The 24,352-nt window shown below is 46.6% G+C and overlaps 1 protein-coding gene across 3 annotated transcripts in view; it reads left to right on the top strand.

The window, feature by feature from the left end:
• Positions 1–9,909, top strand: part of znf536 (zinc finger protein 536) — a 150,204-nt gene extending 140,295 nt beyond the window's left edge. For all 3 annotated transcript variants that reach the window (XM_084682861.1, XM_084682862.1, XM_084682863.1), the window contains one exon: positions 8,890–9,909. In XM_084682861.1, the coding sequence (XP_084538987.1) occupies positions 8,890–9,041 (152 nt within the window). In that variant the 3' untranslated portion in view covers positions 9,042–9,909. The remainder of the gene's footprint in view (positions 1–8,889) is intronic.
• The last annotated feature ends 14,443 nt before the right edge of the window (positions 9,910–24,352 follow it).

The following is a 24,352-nucleotide window of genomic DNA, read 5'->3' as shown; positions in this document are numbered from 1 at the left end:
ATAATTGATAATACACATTATCGTTCCAGGAAGATAGAGAGAGAGAGAGAGATAGCGAGATAGAGATAGAGATAGAGAGAGAGAGAGAGAGAGAGATCATCTCTCTGACACTGAGAGATTGGAGTTGGGTATTTGTATCAGCGCTACTCCCCTACCACAACCTCCCCTCACCCCATTACCCTGCCACCTCTTTATCCTCCCCACCCTGCCACCTCTCTATCCTCCCCACCCTGCTACCTCTCTATCCTCCCCACCCTCCAACTCTCCGCTGACAGAGTACAGAGGTCTGAGGGGGACTTGTCCCCCTGCGCGATGCTCTTCAGCGATCGTACGCTCGGGTGTCAAATCCAGGAAATCTTTCTTTGATTTCTTCTTTCTCTCGGAATCAGAATTATTTTCCTTTTTTTTTTTTTTTTTTTTTTTTCTTTCCGCAAATGCTCATGGAAAACGTATCCAAATCTGTCATCTCCGAGCGCAGTCTTGGTCTCAGATGTACAGTTTTGATCTCCTCTGTTTATGGCCATGTCAAGTGAAAAGAGTCTAGCCCTAAGTGCTTACTCCAGCACATAAATACTTTGACGTCTGATTCTCCAACAACGTCTTGTGAATAAATACAGAGCTAAACAACTGCGGAGGCTGCAATTAAATTGTAGATCTGAATATGAAATGTTTGTAGCAAAATGATTTCTCTTTGATTTTTTTCCCCCTGTATAGTAATTAAGGGATAGCAACTATGTGTGTGTGTGCGTCGTCTCTCCTTCGCTCGACCACATGCTCCCATAGTTTAGTCATACGAGATATGACCCATTCTTCTGTTCATGTCACAGTCCAGCAGAGGAGGCGAGGGGGAAAAACTGGCTGGGAGGAAAGGATAGAGGAAGGCAGGGAAGGAGCGGGAGAGAGGGATAGAGGCTGTGCGGTCCAGTGGTTAAAGAAACAGACTTATAACCAGGAAGTCCCCCGGTTCAAATCCTATCTCCACCACTGACTCGTGTGACCCTGAGCAAGTCACTTAACCTTCTTGTGCGTAGTTCACATACCCTAGTCTCTGTATGTCGCTATGGATGCATCTGCTAAAAAATATATTATACATGATAAGAACTGAGGGAAGATTCTAAGGGCCTAAGAGACCCGAAGTCATGTCCACCAACACTACAGGGGTCCACATGCAGGCAGTGTGTGTTGCAAGGCTTTCTGTGCATTTCACACATCAATGACACACAGTGATACGGCAACATATAAAGCTTGTGTAGGACAGAGACTGGGCAGGAGGAGGAGATGAACAGGGAGAGAAACACAAGAGGCAAAGTGAGAGAAACGAGGGGAAGAGCGAGTGTAGAGGAAAGGGAGGAGGAGGGGGGTGATCTTGGAAGGTTTCGTATATCATAATTATCCCGCTAAGCAAGGCTGGGGTTTCCCTGGGGAATTCTTCTTAAATGGGAGATTTGCAAGGAGAATGGGTCCGAAAAGCTTCCAGTAGCCAGGAAATCCTGTTTACATTTACATAATCATATCACCACTTCTTTTAGGTCCCTTCAAAAGACACATGCTAATTCATACACAGGCCCTGCTTGGCCGGGGCTTACAGCTGCTGTCGTTTGCTCGTGTCATTTTTTTATTCCCTTAAATACGCCGTCCCTTGTGTTCGACAAAACGTCTCACATCTCTCTTCACCCTTTGACCTCTTTCTAAACATCTCCTCTGAGCACTTTCAGCAGACCTCTTGGCTCCCGTCTCGGTGAACACCATATTTGAAAAGCAGAAACATAAATGTGTGTGTGTGCATGTTTCAGAGAGCTGCTGTCTTAATTGAGACTCAGTAAGAGGAAGTAGCAGATGTTAGAGCAGGAACTGTTGAATCTGGGGAGACCAAAAGAAGACGCTGAAACCATGTAAAAAAAAGGAGCCAGGTGCTCGTGATTTTCCATTACCAAGTTACTGTGGTGATGTAGGAGAGGAGAGGGACAATCATCCGGAAAGATCAACACAGAGGGAGGAAAGTAGAAAGAGAAAAAGGAGAGAGCAGTGGAGAGAGGGAAGGGGAGATGTGGAGGAAGAGAGAGACAGATAGAGAAAGAGGAGAGTAAAAACGAGAGAGTGCTCCTTATGTTTGATGTGATTATAGGTGACCTGTCTCGTACTCTACCAAATACTTGTTGTGCACTCTCATTAGCCTTTACAGAGACATTTCTTTGTTTAGTGCACATCCGTCCAACAATCTCAAGTGATCCAGAACCATGGTCACTGTAGAGGTAAGACAGCCGTTTTGTGGAAGCCCCAGACAGAGGAGAAAATGATGAAGTGCATACTTAAGGTTTTCTCTTCAACTCGATGCTAAAAGTTCACGAAAGAATCACCCCGCCGGCCTGCACGCATCTCTTTCCATATCATCCCTCCCCCTCCCATCTCTCTCTGACACCTCTCTCTCTCTCTCTCTCCCCCCCATCTCCCTGACCCCTCTCTCCCCCTCCACTCTCCTCTCCCTCCCCCTCTCCCTCTCTCGGTAGTGACAGACAGTGTACTTGTCAGCTGCCTCAGAGGAGACTGTGTCCCAGGTCGACACACACACACACACACACACACAGTGATGCTCCACTGCTGCTGTTTCCCCACAGAAGGTTTACGCCACACTAAATTAGCAACCAGATATGGCGGTACAGCAACGTTGGTGAGAATAATACCACACACTCCTGGGAGCCCCAGGCAGGCAGATTAGCACAGACAATTAATACAAGACAAGCCTGCTAGAGGCCCTTGCTGGATCTCCATGTTGTTTCATCAAGTCACTACAGAGTGTCACTACAGCCTGAATGGTGCTCTCCTTCCGAGAGTGAGTGAGTGAGTGTGTGTGTGTGTGTGTGTGTGTGTCTCCCTGCCTTTGTGTGGCAGGGCCATAGTTCAACACAGGTGTTTGGAGGTTGTCCTCATCCCATGGCCCTGTGGACATACAGGCGAGTACAGCAGACAGCCTCCGACATGTTCTCAGTACAGGAACACTAACAATAACAAGCGGCCCCAGCCCCAGCCTCTTTATCCCTCTTTGAGGGGAGGAAGGATGTGTGTGCGCTCAGTGTAAGCACAGCCAGGCCCCGGCCTCCCCCCACTTAGAGGTCTGTCGAATAAAAAGCATGATTCATACTCAAATGAAGCCTGATGAGCTGTGATGACCTCACCTCTTCCTGTTACCAAACAAAAGCTTCCTTTTAGTGTGGTGCTCGGGGTGGGGGTGGGAAAGGGGGGTGTCGAGGGCGGGGGTGGTTTCATCCTAAAACTTCAAATGCACCCTCCAAAGAAATTCATAAAACCGAGGACACAAACAAAGAAGCAAGATCCTCTGTCAGCCTTCATTTGACCTTGTTAGGGCCAGACCACTTGGGTAATCTAGGCTTAATGATTTTGTATTTTTTTTGGACATTAGGCTACAGCTTGTGCTCAAAGCTCAGTGTGTCACACGCATTTAAGACGTGGCCCCTTTTTTTGGTCACATTCCATCGCCATTATGCTACATTGTTACTGAATAAAGACTGGTATTATATTCCCCCTGTAAAGGCCAGAAGTGGACTGAGTTTTTATCTGCTGAACGAATCAATCAGGATTATGTCAGCTGAAAAGAATCACAGACAGCAGTCGCCACTCGAGTGAGTGTGTGTGTTTGCGTGCGTGTGTGTGTGTATGTGAGTGTGCGTTCACATGCATAAGATTGCACATATTGTGAAGGAAATGTGTCATGGAAATGGAAGGGGAAACTGTGTGTTGCTGGTGGACACATGTCTGTGGAGGAGAGAGAGCACATCGTTTCTAGTATTCATACTTCTATGGCCGGTGGAGGGAGGGCTTGGGGGGGGGGGGGGGGGGGTGAGAGAGCGTGCTAATTAGCATTTCAGCAGAAATGATTATGAGATCAAATGGAGATGGAACGGCGTTTCCTTCCGTTAATACCGGGGGTTTAGAACGTCTGTCACACCGTGGCCAACCAGGGGGCCGGTGGGAACGAGACTGAGAGGAGAGAATGGAGGAAGAAAGCAGGAGAGGCTTAAGAGGGGACGAGGGGGTGTGGCTTGGCATAGAAACGCTGCTCTATTCATTACTACAGAGAGAGCGAGATATATAGGAAAAGAGAAATGGAGGCAGAGAGAGAGAGAGAGAACGGGAGAAGGGAGTGGAAGAGAGGAGAAACTAAAAGAGAGATGAGAGATGAGACATGAAGAGAAACAATTGCTACCCAGCTGGTGTACAACAGACAGCAGCCAAAAGACAAGTCATAGTTCAGACACTATGGAGGTTGTCTTCTCTGAGGGCCCCTCGCAGCCTCTTCTCATACAAGGGCCGGGGTCCCATGGGCTGGGGGCCCCTGGCTATAGTGCCACAGTCACCTACCCCTACTGGGCCTCCAAAAGGTCTGATCATACATTGAGATCATCTTAAACTAGAGAGGGTACTTGTTCTTGGGAAATTGTGAAATGTGCTTGCAGCCTTGCGGCAGTTTGTTTAACGTTATCATCTCCAGACCTATTGTGTCAATTCTATTCAAATGTCCATAATGTTCAAATATTTGGAGAAAGACAAGTGACATAACATGTTACGTATGTATGTGACAAACAAAACTGTAGCCTAATTTTAATGAGAAAAACCTGACCACACTGTCAAATACAATCAAGAAGATGCTGAAAATACATTTCAAGTGGGCTTTTTTTTGTTGTTGAAAGATACAGTTTAATGCAGCAGATCATTTCTGCTTGCTTTGGATCCATGAAGGGGGAGACAAGGAAAAGTGAGGTGAATGCAGGAAATGACTCAAGTGGGATTCAAACCTGAGCCCGTCCAGTAAGGCCTCAGCTTCCTCAGCATCATGGCACCCACACTTAACCAGAGAGCTACCAGGGCCCCACTCTGATGACCTCCACCACTCTCCCTCTACAGGGTCCCTCAGGAGACGGCAGAGAATGTCGGCCACTGGAGCTTGTGCCACTCATAAAACATGTTTCCGTGTTTTTGTTGTTGTTTTTTTTTCCTTTTCAGTTTTAATTGTAAGTGAAGGGGAAGGGAGCCTGCGTGCCATGCAGGCTGAAGCCCGGTGTGTGTAGAGGCGAGTGGGAGAGGAGGGAGAACAGCATGTTGAATGTGAGGAATGACCTTAGTGTTCTGCTTTGTGCTGCTTAATGTCTTGTCTCCCAGGTTCAGTGCACTCATCAGAAACATTAAAACCCCTGGCATATTTCCCTCCAACTCAGCAGCCATTTCCTCCACATTGTATTTATGTATTGAGAGAAGAAAAAAAAGGTAATAGATCAAGCACATTCCATTATTCTCTTATAAGATCATTAGCAAATATAATTAGATATGAAAGAAAGCAATTTGGGGAAGAGAGGAAAAACGCTATCAGGCAGCGAGAGAAGACAGATTGTTGCATGAGAGTGTTTGGGCTTAAATTGCTCTGTGGAGGTGTTATCTGCTCTGCCATCTTAGCCTGGAAAAGACTTCCACAGAGATGGAGGGCACTCATTCTTTACTTCCACTGCCTCCTTCATTCACTAATGTGACCTCGTTCTCTCTCTGACTATCTCGATCTCTGTCTGCCTTGTCTTTGCAGTGTCTCCCTGTGTCTTCTTGTTCTCCCTGTATGTCTTTCTCTCCCTGTCTTTCCGTTTCACTCCCATGTCTCATACAGTAACTAGGGAAATAGGGAAACATACAGTAACTAGGGAAATAGGGAAACATGTTAAAAGCCAATCGAAGCACCCGATAACAATAGTTTACCCTGTATTGGCACGCGAGGCATCTCAGTATCAAACGCGACAGAATAACTACCTTTCCTCTCTTATTGCACATATTGGTTCTTCTTTTGTAGTTACAACTTACCTAAAAATGAGAACACATCTCTGTGTGTGTGCGCGTGTGTGTGCCTTGATGTGGCGGAGCGAGCAGCCTGTTCCCTGCACCTTTCCTCCATGTAGGAGTTTGTCTCTCTTTGTGCACCTTATAACACCACCGTCTGCCATCTAATAGGGATCTGAGGAGAGACAGACGCAAACACCAAGATCCCGCTGTGTTTCGCCACAAATGTGCTTTTCTCTCTCTCTCCCTCTCCCTCTCTCTTCTTTATTGGTGCTTTGAGGGAATTGGGGGTGGGGGTGTCGAGGTGGTGGGGTTGGTGGTGGCTGGGTGGATGTGGATTCCTCCAGTCTTTGTGAATCACAGGGAATGGTATTCATAAACATCCTGTATTCATTAAAACCTTCTAAAAATATGATTTGGGGTGCACTTCCTTGCACTGGGGCGTCTCTGCTGTACTGTGGCGTATTTACATATTTATAAATACTGGCCCCTACAATGAGCCCCTCCGCTGCCAAAAACAACACTTGTGCAGCATGGCCCGGATGCAGAGGGGGAAAAGACCTCAGTCACCTTCAATGGTTCTGTCAGGGCAGGCTAGCGTTCACTACATAGAAGCCAGCGCTTCAGAAAGAGTCGTATGTTCTGATCATAATAAAAAGGCTTTTCTTTTCGTAACCAGCAGTTAGACGCTGTGACTGTACTGTTGGTGTAATATATTCATGGCAGGTGAGAAGCAGCTTGGAGGCTCAAGTGCACACACACACTCACTCTCACACTCTCGCACACACCCCAGTAGTATTTCCCAAGGCAGTCTGCAACACATGCTCTGGGCCTGGTGAAAGGCCATTGTTCAAGCTTGCCTTTTCATTTATCCATTCTGTTAAGCATGACACATGTATTAACACTGGCTGCATCCTGCAGCTATGTGTCCTCTCACCATATGTCTTGGTTATGGGGGCCTCTGCTGCACAGGGTGCTACATCATGTTTGGCCAGAAGAGGGCACCCTTGCCCTTCATTACTGTGATTGGCTAACGCAAGCACAATGAGTTTATTTATTACAATAGTGCATTTGGATGATGAATACAACATAGTTTCTCTAAAAAATGAAACACAAATGGATCACTTGTCATGCAAGTTCTTTTTTTTTTTTTTTTAGATTAAATTACAGATTATATGTCAATGAGCAAATGTATTGTTCTGTCTTTTTCGCAATCCACAAAGACAATATATCTTATCAGGGAGAGGCCTGGTCCTCGTTACTTCATCTGATAAAGTAACGTTCCAGATTTAAACATGAACGGCTTCAGTATTCACCTCATCATTATCACCGCTCTGTGATCTGCACTGCTCGTTCTTTTTTTTTTTTTTTTTTAAGATGGCACAGCATGTGGAATGTCAACAAAGTGTTGCAGTGCTACATCTGTTCCCAGTCCGGCTGGGAAATTAAAAACTGTGAGCGGAAGTTATGAGGAATCTATAAAGTTGGCTAGGAAAGCTCTCCTGCTCGCCCTGCCAGTTGTTTGGGGAGACGAAGCGGCATGCTTAAATAAAAACATTCCAGGTGGCTTAGTTAATGAACAGTGAAAATCAAATATGGGGCGTAATCTGTCTCTCGTTACCCGAAAGTTTCTTTAAAGAGAGATCGCTCGGAGCAGACGCCCTTGGGACTGCACACACTTTCTATTCTTTGTGGAGAAGAAGAAAAAAGAATAGATTTGATATACTGGTTTAAACGATAGTACAAATATACACTGTTAGCTGTAATCTTACATTTTTCTCTCTCTTTCCATCAAACGAGAACAACAAAACCACTTCCATCAAAAGACAAACAGGTGATTGCACATGATTGACGCGTGACGGCTGACTAGTTCAGACCAGTGACAATGGTGGAGTGATTGTCAAATGTAAATGCATAAACCCAGAGACCTCACCAGCCAGACGCTGTAGCCCCGTGCAGCAGACCATTTACAGGCTCAGTCTGCCCCCCAGTGGTGGAAGTGCAGTCGAGCACTTCACCAGAGAGCACAAGCCTTTATTCTAAACTCCAGAATACTGTGAGTCAGAGATGGAATTAAGAAGTCTCTCTTTGAGGAGATTAAAGGAGTTGTATGTGTGTCATTAGTGTCATCGCCGAAGGGATGATGGTTTTAATATGGTCATAGTGTCTGACTAAGAATGTCTCCAGTGTGAATTAGGGTCTAGTTAATCTTTCCAGTCACGCTTGTTAAATCCACCATTCCTATCTTCAGATCTCCCAGCATCCACATCAGACAACAGAGATAGCTTTTTACATGATCTTTAGCTAACTCGGTCTACTCTTAAGACTGCCTGGCATGCAAGTCATTTAGAGAAGTGTTTAAGTAATGCACTTTCTGGTCGGAAAATTGACGGTGTGATTGTGTGTTTAACGTGGAGAGAGTAGGTGTCAGTTATTGCTATTTTGAAAATCTAAGGGATGATGGTTTATCCTGTTATTAGCTCCCCATGCTTGGCAATGACTCTTCATTTCATTTCGTGCAGCGTTCCTTTTCATGCGAGCGCAAAGTCAAATAAGCACATGTTTTAATTTCATTTTGTCAGTTTCATAATGGCACTTCAAAAGAACATGACATGGAAAGTATTCACTAGATTTTATTGCCAAATGAATTTCTCTCAAAGTTGTTGAAGGAATGAAGGTGCACAAGGAAAACATGGATCGTGTTATTTAGTTCTCGCAATAGCAGAGGAACTCAATTAGAGATATGCGCCTCTCACTGTTTGAGATTCATACTTTTTTGTAATATAATTGCTTTCTTCAGTTTATGATCGCAGAGTCATCACAGTAATCTAGCAGACAAACTTGCTTGGAGGGAAAAAAAAAAAAAAGTGTAAAACTATTCAAATTCTTATATCCATTTAATGTTACTTGTTTCACTGTTACTGTGGTGTGTAACTGTAGATTGTAGAACTTTTAACGGTCTAAAGTTACAGTGACAGTGTGACGGTGTGTGTAGCTGTGTTGGTCACTGATTGGCTGGATGTTAATCCTCGTCTGTTCTCTTATTGGCCGTAGTTCATCTGTGGGTAGGAGAGGAGGAAAGCCACCCGACCCTGGAATCCACGCTGACCTTCAACCCTAACGACCGTAACCATGGTAACCACCCTAACAACCCTAACCTAGCCGAATCTGAGAGGCTGGACGCACACGCTCGTAACAGAGACTAACGACACGGCGGGAACCAGGCAGGAAGGTGATGGTGAGGCGGAGGAGGAGGAGGATAATGATGATGACGGTTAAGGAGGATGAAGGACAACTGATAAAGGAACACACTATATCAAAGACTTTATTTAACACAATAAACATACTACCATCGGAACGTCACACAAGGCGAACAATAAAAGGAACCTTTTGTGTCCTGTGCGGACGGTTCCCGGGGGGATGGAACTGAGGGACGGACCTGCTGATGTGATGGTCACTGGACGCTGAGCAAAGTGCCAGACACTTGAACTCTTCCCCGTCTCCTGCAGCTCCCCATGTCCCGTTTGGCCTGATGTTTGACTACCTGCCCGGTGAACCCCCTCTCCCCATCCCCAGAATGCCCTATTTCCCCTCTCTGTAACACATTCCAGGATCCATCATGGTCAACGACAACACCACCACCCGTGGAACAAAGGAGCCACGCGAACCTGGTCTCCTCCTGAACTAGCCCCCTCTCTCCTGCCAAGCACAGCCCATGTAGAGGCGCTCCTCTGGAGTCCAGTGGAGATCTAAACGTGGGCCGCTCCCCTCTTCTTCCCCAACTCGATTAGGAGCTGAGGTACAGTTCAGCAGCTCCCCCTGACTCCACCGTTAATGAAGACCAAGCACACCTGCCCCTGAAAGTCGCTCCGTCTCTGCCCCCCTCCCCCCTGCCACGCCCGCTGCCCAATCCACCTGCCCCCTCTCCCCCCCCACCTTCCAGGGACCTAGGTCCTGAGGACGGACACTAGGACTGCTCAGAGAAGACTGGGCCGTGTGCTGCAGTCGTGACTAATGGACAATAAGTAGCCTAGATGTGAGAGACACAGTTGAGAAAACATCCCCACCCTCACCTCCAGCCCCTGCACCCCCCCCACCCCCCCACCCCCTTCCTCCTGAAGCAGACACAGCTGGCCCTGGCCTTGCCCCAGTACTGTACCATCCTACACACAGCATGTGGAGAATCAAGACTACATGTAAAAAAACTACATGCAAAAAGAGAGATATAGCAACAACAACAACAACAACAAAAAATATGTGAAAATGTGAGTTAAAAAAAATTTGTTTGTGAAAAGCAAAAGTGCTGATGTGACAGTAATAACTAGTTTACACAACTTTGTCGTATAAGATAGACAGATAGATAAAGACAAACTATCCATCAGCAACCAAGAGGATCTCCCCTTCCTAGCCCCTCCTCCTTTCTATCTCTCTTGCTGACTATGAGGACTAGTGTTGCATATGTTTGTATGATACTGCCACCAATCAATGTTGCGACGTGTCACTGACTACTGAACTGGTTTGGTGTATTTACTTTCAAAAAGAAAGGAAGATTAAAAAAAATACAAAATGGAGAAGAAAAAAAAATATGAAAAAAACATGTGGTCTGTAGCCTTAGATTCAGTCATCCAATGTTGCATCTATAAAGCTATGTAGCTACTCTAAAGTGTAGGGCGTAGAGTTGATTATAATGTTCTTTTTCTTTTTGTATTCTTTTTTTTCTTTCTTTTTTTTCTTTTTTTTTTTTTTTTACAAGTACTGTACTTTTTTGCCTTCTACATTCTAAAGAAAAAAAAGAAAGAAAAAAGATTGACAATCTTCTCATGTTGCTGCAAGCATAATGCCCATATATACATAATACATTTAGCCTAGAAGGATTCTCTTATTCGCGTTTCTCAAATATTTTGCACTGTGATAGTATTCTAAATCAAATCTATACAGTACAAAATCCTAGCTAACTAACTAAAATGAAAGTGTGTGTGTTTGTGCGTCCCTTGGCGTTGTGAAGCGTTTCTATGTCCTTTTGTGAACCCTGGAGAGTATCATGCGGTATGTACAGTGCAAATATATTATACAGTTTTAGTTGGAAGAACCACACGTTAAGGTGGCTTCAACAAATTATCAGGATCTGTCGTTAGTATACAAACCCAAGGAGAGTAGGGCACTTGTAATGTCATCATGTAATGAAACAGGCCTGCTGTTTGACAAGGCAGAGCGATGGGGTCCGCTCTCAGATCCGCCCTGGGTTGATATTCCTATCCATGTACAACAGCCTCTGTTTTTAATTTGCTTTTTTATAGATTCTAGTCAATGATTCTTCCAATTCCAAAATATGGAGAGTAAAAAAAAAATGAAATAAGTATGAGATTTTAAAAGTAAGCAGTGTTGATGTAGGGAAATATACAGGGTGTTGAAAACAGGAGGATTCTGGGACTGGGTCTGAGTTAACCAATCAAAGGGGCCCAACAGTTTGGAGTTGACCAATCAGAGGGCCTGGTCTCCATTTTTGTTACCTATGTGTCCCCCAATCTCTGTATCGTGTGGATGTATATCTGAGAAGGGTTTAAATCTGCCTGGCTCGTTCTGAACCAGTTACTTTATGAGCATTCCACCTATGGAATCTGTCTTGTGAGCTGGAAACGTTTTGTTTTGCTGTATTCTCATGGCAGATGCTTTGTTTTGTAACTACTGAACTGTACTTATAATAAAAATAAAATGTATTCAAACTAAAATGCATTGTGACGGAGCTATGGGTTGGTTATTTTTATCAGCGGAAAGCGACACTCACAAAAGGTGAGACCTGGTGCCTCATCCTCCTCACTAAAATCCACTGGGATGAAACCTCCTCCTTTACCAGCCTTGTGTAGACAATGCTTTTGCTTTACACAAAATAACATGCCCCTACAATTATACTCTACACCCTTTACACAATCCACATGCTTTCTTCCCAGTCTCCAACTGAAAGTCACACGCACGGACCCCCCAGCTCAAACAGCACCATAGAGAGCAAGACATCCATGTTGTTAGTGAAGAACTGCATATGGACTCCTGGATGATGAGTCCCAGAGATGATGAATGGCTGTCCCTTCTTCCTGTCCCCTTCATTAACTACTCTGACTGCAGCACGGTCTGGTTGGTCCAGTGAGCGGGGGCTGAAGCAGGCCTCTGGCCCAGGCTGACAGCTGCTACACACACACACAACTGGGTGTTCCTCACGGCTGCAGTGTGTTCTTAGACTGCCCAGAGGCTCAGTCCTGCACAAGTCAAAGACAAGACTCAGTCTAGTGGTGGCTCAGGGTCAGCACATTTTACACAAATCTCCATGGCACAGTGTGTGTGTGTGTGTGTGCGCGCGCGCTGTATCAGCTTCAGCCTCTGATCCAATCACAGTGTGTGTGAGCGGACCACCTGTTTTATAAATGACCACATGACACACTGCCAGGATGAAATATGTGCTCTACAGTTAGAACACTGTATCCATCTACAGTTAGAACACCATGTGTGCATCTACAGTTAGAACACTGTATCCATCTACAGTTAGAACACCATGTGTACATCTACAGTTAGAACACTGTATCCATCTACAGTTAGAACACCATGTGTACATCTACAGTTCGAACACCATGTGTTCATCTACAGTTCGAACACCATGTGTACATCTACAGTTAGAACACTGTATCCATCTACAGTTAGAACACCATACAGTAGTTACTGCACAGTAACTTCATATCTACAGGTATACACTAACTTAATGTGTTACACAATATGTCCACAGGTAGGCTATAACTCCATATGCATACACAATAACTTCATACTGTAGATTTGCTGGTATGCAGTAACTTCCTATTTCTCATGAGAGCAAACAGACAGTTCTTAAGACATCTCCAATCACATTCACCCCCTTCCCCTAACACACGCACGCACACACACACTACTTGGCCCAGCATTAGGGGCCGTGTTTCCAGGGGGAAGTATTTGATGCCCCCCCCCCCCCCCCCCCCCCCCCTCTCTGTGGTGGTGGGGCTGTAACCTGATGCTGCGGCCTGATGGGATCCATCCTTGTGTGAGCGAGCTGCAGGACCCGGGCCCTGGCAGGGGGAGGGGGGCGGCCCTCAGAGCCTGACTCATTTACTGAAGGGATCAGCAGCAGATGTGGCGAGGCAGGAGAGCTGGGATCTAGAGATCTGATCCCAATAAAACTCACATCCTGACAACGTAACCGTTTGACCGTTTCATCCACCCCTATGTCCCCTGTGTCCCCTGTACGAAATGTCTCTCCCTCATTCTCTCTCCCTTTAATATTGATCAACGAGACACCCAAACACCAACGAGCGTTAAGGATCGCTCTTTCAATAGTTAGAGCCAGAGCCTGAGGGTCCCAGCCAGGACCATGAAAACACGCCCAGTAGGAGTGTGCATCTGTGTCATCTTCTATAATGACTGGACATGCATGCCTGCGTGCGTGTTACGTGTGGGAAGGCGTGGTGGTGTGTTCATGTGACTCTCTACATGTGTCTCGGGTCGTCTGTCATCACCCACACTCGACCCGCCTGCACTCTGGTGCTCCGTGCTCCGTGATGCATCGTCAACATCCTGCGTGGCCCCCGCCATTCAGCCTACGCCACCCCCCCCCACCCCCCTCTCACGCGCTCTTGGCACACTCATCCTCCTTCCCTTTCTCCTCTCTTTCTCTAGCTCTTCCCTGTTCCCCCGTTTCTCTCTTTGTCTCCCTCTCCCTTTTGTCTCTCTCTGTCTCTCTCTGTCTCTCTCTGTCTCTCTCTGTCTCTCTCTCTTCTTTAGTATTCATTTCCTCCTCTTCTCTTTCACACCATATTGTGCAGCAGTGTGTGGGAGCCGATTGATGTTCCTCAGACGAGGGTGCGGCTGGTGTGGGGTGTGCCAGTTGTAGCCGGGCAGATGGTGACCTCCCCGTGAACCTGTCTTCCCTCTCATTTGTTCAGCTGGGGGCTCGCTTTGCCTCCATGTTGTAGCCAGCGCCCCTGCAGCTGCAGTGCATGCTGGCCACCACTAGAGGGAGGGAGAGACCAGCTTAACGGCGAGACGGTCGGCACAGCTTTTGTCATTGTGTACCCTGAATCACGTCTGGTTCCTCTCTCGTGCTTCAGAGAGACCGCTAACACACACACACACACACACACACACACACACACTCTTACACAAACAGACAACTTTCCTGGCGCTTGCATTTCCTATTAAACACGTGTGTGTGTGTGTGTGTGCTCGAGTCTCAGACTGTGGCTCTTATGAATCGATGATCATGTGGTGTAAGGGAGATAGATGGCTCAGAGCTCCATCTTGTCTCCTCTAATTGTAAAATATTAGTTACATTAGACTCTGGCCTGTGATTAATGGAACTGATTTGGAGGTGGCCCTAGCTCTCCCAGCCCTCCCCAGTGCAAAGTCCTCCACTGACTTTTGAGAATTGAGTGATTTCACTTAAAACAGACAAATAGGGCTCTGGCTTCAGGACGAGATGAGAAGAGGGCAAGAGAAGAAGGGAGTTGAGGTGTGTGTGTGTGTGTGTGTGGGGGGGGGGGGGGGGGGGAGAGCAGGAGAAGGAGAAGACAGAGCTCATGAGAGGCAGGAAACCAGGGAACCTAGCACAGCATAGAAGTGTCTGCTTAATAAGGTTTAACTAGTTAGTCCGGTCAGAGTAAGCCAAGACATATTTTATAAGCTTCAGAGGAAATAAAGAGGGGATAAAATAATACAATATACCATATGGCCTTCCCGTTTCCTCCCAGGAAAAACCGGCTTATGTCACAGTGGGGAGTTCACAGTCTTAGAACTTGATCACTATGGAAAAGGTATTTACTGAGACTAGTATTATAAATAGGTTTTCCCAACAGTGCTCCTGGCAGGCCTCCCCTGCCTGGAAATGTGCTGCCTGTTATTGCTGTTATTGATACCTCCAGACCACTTAGCGTGTCTAGGAACCCGGCCGGTACGGCCAGCGCCCTGTGTCGCCCTGGTCCTGTCTGCCCTGGGACCCACACAGATCACCTTACCCTGTCCGACGACCACGGGGCAGCTCACTGGAGGGCCGGCCGGCCGGGGTGGGGAGGGGTGGGGGAGGGGGTTTATCTGTATGCAAAACCACTGTTGGCTTTTCTCTTCCATCTTCGGCGCTCTCTCTTACTCTCTCTCCTCCTTTTTTCCGTCGCTCTCTCACCCTCTCTCTCTCCGTCTGTCTCTCTCTCACCCTCTCTCTCTCCGTCTGTTTCTCTCTCACCCTCTCTCCTTCCGTCTCACTCTCACCCTCTCTCTCTCCGTCTGTCTCTCTCTCACCCTCTCTCCTTCCGTCTCGCTCTCACCCTCTCTCTCTCCTTCCGTCTCGCTCTCACCCTCTCTCTCCCTGTATGTCTCTCTCTCACCCTCTCTCTCTCCGCCTGTCTCTCTCTCACCCTCGCTCCTTCCGTCTCACTCTCACCCTCTCTCTCTCAGTCTGTCTCTCTCTCACCCTCTCTCCTTCCGTCTCACTCTCACCCTCTCTCTCTCCGTCTGTCTCTCTCTCACCCTCTCTCTCTCCGTCTGTCTCTCTCTCACCCTCTCTCCTTCCGTCTCACTCTCACCCTCTCTCTCTCCGTCTGTCTCTCTCTCACCCTCTCTCCTTCCGTCTCACTCTCACCCTCTCTCTCTCCGTCTGTCTCTCTCTCACCCTCTCTCCTTCCGTCTCGCTCTCACCCTCTCTCTCTCCTTCCGTCTCGCTCTCACCCTCTCTCTCTCCTTCCGTCTCGCTCTCACCCTCTCTCTCTCCTTCTCTCTCGCTCTTTGTTCTCCCTTTCCCCGGGCTCATGGGAAGCGGCTTGATGTTTGTATTTCTTCTTCTCTTGTTTTGGGGTCTTAATTGGTTCCGAGGCCTTGAGGACCACCTGGCATGCAGCAGGGCAGGATGACATGTTCTGAGTAGGACAGAGCCTGCATGGCCTGATCAGCTCCCACGCAAACAGGCAATTACACACACACACACACACACACACACATCAGCACATGTTCACACACAGACTAAAGCACACATGCACACAATCACTCACACACACACACATTCACTTCCCATGTGTGACTGTGCTTAGTTGTTCTATCCATATATCACCAAGGTCATTTGGATGTTGAGGGCAGAACTGCTCTCCTCGTGAGTCTGAAACAGGTGCTCTGCTTCCCCTAACCCTTGTTTTCTCTCTTACACTAACTGGTAACATAAACATAGTTGCATAACATAACCTTATCAGTTAGTTCTCTGCGTGTGCATGTGTCCGTGTGTGAGAGAGAACAAGATCTATTATCCATCCGTAGTGACAAGTCAGCAAGAGAGAGTGCTGGATTTAGCTCTGCAGGGACAGAAACTGAGGCGGAAGGAGACACACACACACACACCTTCCTGACCTAGTGAAGTTGAGAACAAGCTGACATGCAGGCCTCCTTGTGTGATGGATATGCTGTTCATTTACCCATGAGTATTAGCAGTGGCCAGCCAATCACAGAGTGAGAAGTAGAGGCCCCGTTCTGATGCTCCAGGGTAGAGACACCCAGGGTGAGGGGAGGGGGGGGGGGTCCTGGACACACAACTTCAATGGGTGGAATACAAACTCAGTATATTTTTTCTTTCTGCAAATAACTGAATAACTGCAATTTACCTGCGGGAGAGGCAGGCGTTTACAAAGAAAAACAACCAGAATATTTGTGAGATTGTGTGAGAAATTCTGCACCGAGACAGATTCGAAGGAAGAGAAAGGTTTTTTTTTTTTTTCTATTTTGAGTTCTTATTAACAGGTCCTGCTGGAACAGCAATTACTAATTTGGTTCAGTATTTAACATGGGACTCAGTCCCTAGTGAGGGCTTTTTAGCTTTCTTTGATGAAACACCCCCTCCTCCTCCTCCTTCTCCCGCCTTCCCTCATTCCTCTCCTCTTCTTAAGTACATCCCTTGGTGTTATTTGTGTGTTGGTTTTCCTAGTTAACCAGAGAAACAGACCAAATCGCTATTCCCCAAACTTCAGGCCAATTTACATCATCAGAGAGCAAAGACTTAAATCTGAGAGGAAGAAAAATATCAAATAACTCCCCCAAGGCTTCAGACGTAATGCAAATCTGTTTTAGGGTAAATCAATAAGCATCTACTGTATTTTAATCAAAGAAAATCTTAGATATCCCTTTTAATGTTGAAAACAGCTAGACACCATTGTTTGTTTTCCGCTTTTAACTTGTCTTCTAGTTTCCGTGCGTTAAATTGTACCCAGTCTCGTGCCTATGAGGGGGTTGTGGTGCCAAGTGGCAGCCTCTCCAGGTGCTGCCTCGCTGGGTAGTGACGGGGGTGTAGATCCCCCTCTGACTGTGAGCATGGAGGTTCTTGTGGGCTTGGAAAAGCAGTTTGCTGAGTAATGTATGATGTTTTGCAGAACGCAGGTTACTATTGGACAACAGATGGTGCATCACATTTTAAAACTCACACCTTCTGTCTCTCGTTCTTTCCCTAGACACATCTCTCTCTGTCTTCCTCTGTCACTCTCTCTCTTTCTCTCTTCCTCTCATGACATCGCATATGCAAACATACAATAGAATAAAGCGATATGGACAGAATCCTTAACTTCTATATTATCATATTTTGAGTTGTCCAATAAGGTACAGTACAAAACAGTATAGCCTAGTACCTGATTGAAGTGGGATGTGTGGGTTTTCCATGTGTAGTTTTGTGTAAATCCACTGTCAACGATTCAATGATACTAGCACACACATACAGTCACTCACTCACACACACACACACACACACGTAGATGTGTAGACCATAGTATACACATGCACACACAGCCTTTCCCCTTGATTCCCAAGCTAGAGTTACTGTTGATGATCATCTGCAAGTCATTATAGACTCTGCAATCTGTCAGGTGGCAACACACACACAAATATACAACACAACACAAACAGCACACACGCACACACACACACACACACACACAACCACACAGTTAAATATAGACAGACAAACACACACACACACACACAAAGTGCTGAAGCCCAGCAGCTTCTTTCTGCTGTGCAGGGCTAGGGATTCGTCATGTGCTGATGAGCTGCTATAATAATATATGAGCAAATCACAAGCATTCTGCAAATTAATCATTTTCCCCTCTCTCTACCCTCCTTCACACACTTTTACAGTCTATCACACACACACACGGTTGCTGTGTTGTCAGGCTTTTGGGAGAGAGGCTTCTTGCCTGCAGACCTAGGTGAGGAGTGCTCTCTCACAGATGGCAGCACTGGCATCAGATGGCATTTATATAAGACTGGTTTTGATTACACGCCAAGGCTCTGTTGTGTGTGTGTGTGTGTGTGTTTCTGTGTGCGCAAGTGTCTATGTGTGTGTGAAGGTGTGTGTGTGTGTGTGTGAAGGTGTTTGTGTGAAGGCGTGTGCGTGTGTGTGCTCGCGTCTGTTTTGTGTTGGCTGCAGCCTACAGCGTTTGCGTTTTGTTGAAGTGTGTTTGTTGGTGTACAGACATGAGCTGTAACATGTGTAAATATGCATATGTGAATCTGCTCGTCTGAATTTCCATGAGCGTGGTTAGAGAGGAGTGTGTGTCCGCCACCAGAGGGAAGCACACTGACAGTCAGGGACTGTCACCATCTCCAGGACTCATCCTCACTGCACCTTCACTAAGTCACCATCTCCAGGACTCATCCTCACTGCACCTTCACTAAGTCACCATCTCCAGGACTCATCCTCACTGCACCTTCACTAAGTCACCATCTCCAGGACTCATCCTCACTGCACCTTCACTAAGTCACCATCTCCAGGACTCATCCTCACTGCACCTTCACTAAGTCACCATCTCCAGGACTCATCCTCACTGCACCTTCACTAAGTCACCATCTCCAGGACTCATCCTCACTGCACCTTCACTAAGTCACCATCTCCAGGACTCATCCTCACTGCACCTTCACTAAGTCAACTTGTCAGCAAAGTGAACAATCGTACAAGATATGGATAAAACATGTATGATGTTGTGGAAGTATTGTGTCTGTGGTACAGTAGTATTGCGTCTGTGGTATAGTAGTATTGTGTCTGTGGCATAGTAGTATCGTGTCTGTGGAATAGTAGTATTGTGTGGTGCAGTAGTATTGTGTGTGGTATAGTATTATTGTGGCTGTGGGTATAGTAGTATTGTGTGGTGCAGTAGTATGGTGTGTGGTACAGTAGTATGGTTGGTGGTACAGTAGTGTTGTGTGTGGTACAGTAGTATTGTTGCTGTGGTATAGTAGTATTGTGGCTGTGGTATAGTAGTATTGTGTGTGGTACAGTAGTATTGTTGCTGTGGTATAGTACGTGGACTTTGATGATAAAGTTGCAGCTTTCAATCCACACAGAGACAGACAGGGGGAGAGGCCAGATTATTTGTAGCTTGGAGAAAGGAGAGCAGTGTTTGGTGCGAGAGAGAGAGAGAGAGAGAGAGAGAGAGAGAGAGAGAGAGAGAGAGAGAGAGAGAGGAGTGGAGTGGAGAGGGTGCGGGTAAACAGACAGGGAGACAGCAAGTGAAAGAGTGAGATATTTGAGGAAGTGATTTGGTAGAGTCCCTCCCCCTCATCAACCCCCCCTCCCTCTGATCTCCTCAGTGAAGGCCTTTGGGGGTTAATTAGGAAACTTAGATAATGCCACACTAATGAAAACAAGACCACTCTTCTCTCTTCGTCTGCAGATAAAGCCTTTGGTTAGCAAAAAAAAAACAGTGAGAGAGAGACAGAGAAAGAGAGAGAAAATGCAGGGGGGAGAGGGGGGTTGAAAATAATAGCCCTATACAGAAAGATAGAGAAATAGAGGGATATTGAAAGAGATAAGAGTTAGGTACTAAAGAGAGAGAGAGAGAGAGAGAGAGAGAGAGAGAGAGAGAGAGAGAGAGAGAGAGAGAGAGAGAGAGAGAGAGAGATGTAAAGCGAAAGACAGAGTGCAAGAGAGGATTGCAGAGTTAAAATTCTCTGTCCTGTTTCTTGTCTCCCAGCACCTCACTACACAATGGCCCAGTGGAGTGTGACATAGAGAGAGGATATCTACCCACTACCCTCAGCGGCCGGTGGCCAACCTGCCAACACACACACACACACACACACACCTATGCAGACAGGCCGACGTGCACATGTATGCACACACACACACACACACAGGCACACAAAAAAAATAGATACTGGCGTAAAGATCCCAACATGCCTGCATGTGTGTCAGATTTATAATCTGTGAGACTATAGGGCGATTTAAGGTTGTTTGCGTGTGTGTGCGTGTGTGAGAATGTGTGTGTGTGTGAAGTGGGGACGCCTAGGGAGAGGGTGCAGGGTGATCCGGGGGGGCAGCATGGCCAGGCATGATCCCTGCAGGCTCTGATGATCTGTTTCTGTCTGTCAGATGATTGTTTGGGTTAGTTGAAGAGGGTCGGAGTCCGTACATTGACGATGGAAACTCACTCTCTCTTTTTCTCTGCTTGCTCTTTTTCTATTTGCAGATGAACAATGTGGATGATTGTGTGTGCGTGTGTGTGTGTGTCATATCTTTTCTGCAGCTGGACCATCTGTTATTCTCGAGGCCTAGTGCTGTTCACCCACTCACTCACTCATCAGACTGGTCTAGGTCAGACTCCAGTATCTACACTTAAGCCCAAACGCCTACCCCATGAATCTAGCCCTGAGCCTTGAAAACTAGCCCTCCAGCCCAGACTACTAGGCCCCTAGCTTTGAGTCTCTGCCGTCCAGCTGTAAGTGTCTGGCCTTTTTGCTACTCTAAGAGCACAGTTAGTGTATATAAGGAGTATCTGGTTGAAGTAAAAATGTATTCTCAAAGAAGGAAGGAAGGAAAGTTGTTTGGGGCCACAACTATTTCTCCTTAAGTGTAAAATAGGATGAGATATTCTGCCTCTTGGACTTAACGTAATGTAAGAGAGTGTGAAATTAAACTGCACACGAATAAAAGAGGCCCTTCATTGTTTGGTGCTGGCTCGCTTATCGAAAAATTCAGACAACTGGAACATCTAAAGCTCCCAAACTTGTAGCAATCCCCTTTGTGTGGCTCCTGAGCAGACACTGTAATAGAGAAGAGCACTGAGACTCCAAAGCCTTGTGTAAGAGCGGCAAACACAAAGTGCCTCTCAATCCTGTCTTTCTCATACCCATGTTGTGTGTGTATGTGTGTGGGTAGGCGTGTGTCTGTGTCAAGTATGCGCATGTGTTTGTGTCTGTGTACAGGATGTGTGTGTACAGGACTGTGTGCCTGAACAGTCTGTATGTGTGGACATGACAGGGGTGGAGGTGGGGCACATTGCCTACTTACAGTCTATGTGTGAATGTGTGTGCATGATGCATGTGATACCAGGAATGTGTGTTTGTTCATGTGTATGCTGATATAGCATTAAGTATACCATGTGGACTGGTCACCTTTTAATTCCTAGTGTTCACCTCTCTATACTCCTTGTGCATAAACAACGTCTATTTCAAACCTCAACGATAATCAGATTTACTGCATCTCAAATTGAATCAGAAGAAAGAAGAGGAAAAGAACGAGACCAAATGTACTGTCATTAATATCCTAAAGTAGTATAGCTTTAGAGCTCAGAGTATCTGGGTTTGGTCTCACTCATTCTCCCAGGGTGAAAAAGGGAGATAGCTAAGTGAGCCGAAAGCGGTTATGGTGGGCACGTAATATGCATCACTCAAACAAACGGCGTGGGCTATTAAGGGCCATTGTGTTTGCTGCAGTGATGATCAGATTCAATCTGTGGAGAGCACTCATAGCTGCTGGGAGAGGTAAAGAATACCTCTGCAGTGCTAACGTCGCTTGCGCGCTAACATGCTCAGAGAGACACTAGGAAAGGGTTCTGCAAATGTTTCTGTTGGAAACATTTCTCATTTGTTGCATGAAGTATGTGATTGCTGATGTATTTTATCTAACACTGACAGTTTGTTGCTTCGCCTAATTTGATTAAAATCCATGTTAGTTTACACCGAAGTACTGTCCTCAAATCAAAAATGATTTTTATAGCCCTTTTTACAGCAATGTCACAGAGGGCTTCACATACGCCCATAGAACTGCCCCTCAACCAACCTAAACCCTCAAGGAAGACAAGGAAAAACTCCCAGAAAAGCTCACTAGAGGAGAAAAAATTGAAGAAACCTTGGGAGGTGCAATTCAATGAGGGATCCCGTGAAAGTGAGGTGCAGAACACAGGCTAAACATAGTCATACAGCAGAACTGTCAATGGGTGTTCACTGTCTTTAACCTGCAGTTCAAACACACACACACACACACACACACTGTACAACATTCCAGTCTAAGTTGAATGTGCACTGTAAAACAGTCACAACTTACTCTTCTAATACAATGATTGATGGCATTCACTATCTGTGCTACAGCAGACAAGCAGCCCCATTTGTTCTAATGTCAGCTAACCTACACTCTTTTAACCTTTGACCTCCCTTGTGTGGAAGTGAAACAATCCAACTTTCAAATGAACTGACGCTGACTGTAACATCTCTGCTCCGTTGTGGTTTTTCCCGCAGGTCATGGTGGGGGCCAGAAGCCTTTCCAGTGCAAGTACTGCCCCTACGGTGCCTCTCAGAAGGGCAACCTGAAGACCCACGTTCTCTGTGTCCATCGCATGCCCTTTGACAACAGCCAGTACCCCGACCGGCGCTTCAAACGTTCCCGTGTCGATACGGACCCTTCCGGACCCTCGGAGGATGGCCTTGGGACCTGTACTGCTACAAAACATCATGCATCTTACAGAAGCCTGACCTCACCCGGGGACTTCATCTCCGTGGAGACCACGCGTAACCATGAGTGACAACACCAAGGTGTACTGTGTCTTTCTACAGAGTACCTCCATGGAGATGCCCATTGGCCAATCAGCAACGGCAGTGCACATTCCTAGGAGGCACTACATAATTGTTACTTTAACAACTCTTGGCCAACATACACACACATCGGTGTAGTGTATACTCTGGACGTTCCGTTACAATGATTCCTATAAGCTAGTTTCGACCATAGGGAAAAACAATGGACCTGGAGTTGTGTTTTAGGGAACACCTCCAATGCCCGTTATGCAATGTAGATATACATTCCTCAATGTTCGCATTATGAAGATAATTAAGCATATGATGAACTACATTTATTAAGTTGGGAAGGAAGGAAGTCTACTGAGATAAGAACTGTGAATGCATACTAACTGAGACCAGGACAGCTAAGCAGGATTTTATAAATATTAACTAAGTGCAGCATGAACTTCTAAGTATTGTAGCCGGGGGAGAGTACTGGAGAAGACTAAGAGATTAAAAGATTGAAAATCATTCAAGTGACTTTCCCCCTACAAAATAATGCTTTATAAGAAAAATGATCCTTTGAAACGATTTAGCGACAGTTGGAGTAAGATGGAGGAGGGCTGTTGAACGCACCCCTCAGAACATGACACCGCCGACTGCCATTTGCCCAGAGCGAGTGATGAGTATGGAGGAGAGGAAAGGAGTACGGTGTGTGTGTGTGTGTCGGTGGGATGGGGTGGGTTGAGGGGGGTGGGGGGGGGGGGGGTATGGTGCCAGTCTGACTGGAGCTGTCATTGCAGAGGAAATCAATTCACCCCACTCACCCCCACTTCTTGTTTCAATCCTATTGCTGTTTAGCCATCCCTCTGTCCCACCCTCCATCCCTCCATTCAACTGTACTCTCTCTCTCCTCTTCATTCCTTACCGCTCTGGTGGTAACCCAACCCTGGCTGCTGCTGGATGTGAGGAGGTCAAACTGAGGTCCATCAGCTGGCCAGTCATCCTTCCCTCCAACCCTCCCACCCAACCACCACAACACACCCCTCCTCCAACCCTCCCACCCACCCACCACAACACACCCCTCCTCCCCCTAATCCTCCCTCCCTCCCACCACCACAACACACCCCTCCTCCCCCCATCCCTCCCACCACCAAAACACACCCCTCATCCCCCCATCCCTCCCTCCCTCCCTCCCTCCCTCCCTCCCTCCCTCCCTCCCTCCCACCACCACAACACACCCCTCCTCCCCCCATCCCTCCCTCCCTTCCACCATCACAACACACCCCTCCTCCCCCCATCCCTCCCTCTCACCTTCACAACACACCCCTACTCCCCCCATCTCACCTTCACAACACACCCCTACTCCCTCCATCCCTCCCTCCACCACAACACACCCCTCAATCCCTTAGTCCCATTACTGTCTCTGTCTCTTTAAAACAACTCCTAGAACATGGCCTCTTTTAACAAAAATCTATCAATGTTGTATTTAAAGGACCCATTAAAAACATTGAGAGGCCGTTTATCTGAAATAGTCATTTACATTTTGAATCAGTTTATCAGAAGATATATGAAGAGACAGATAAAACAAAACTTGGTTTATTTCATTTGACTTTGTACTTTTTTGTATTTAGTGTAGTCTGACTTGTTTGCTAAGGGAAATGTGTTTTTCTGTAACAAGAAGTGTAGACGGTTGTGATATCCAGGTACTATC

Source organism: Hypomesus nipponensis, chromosome 19 (genome assembly GCF_054491055.1).
Source record: "Hypomesus nipponensis isolate SF chromosome 19, ASM5449105v1, whole genome shotgun sequence".
In the NCBI taxonomy this organism is placed as follows: domain Eukaryota; kingdom Metazoa; phylum Chordata; class Actinopteri; order Osmeriformes; family Osmeridae; genus Hypomesus; species Hypomesus nipponensis.
This window is presented reverse-complemented; position numbering and strand designations above follow the sequence as displayed.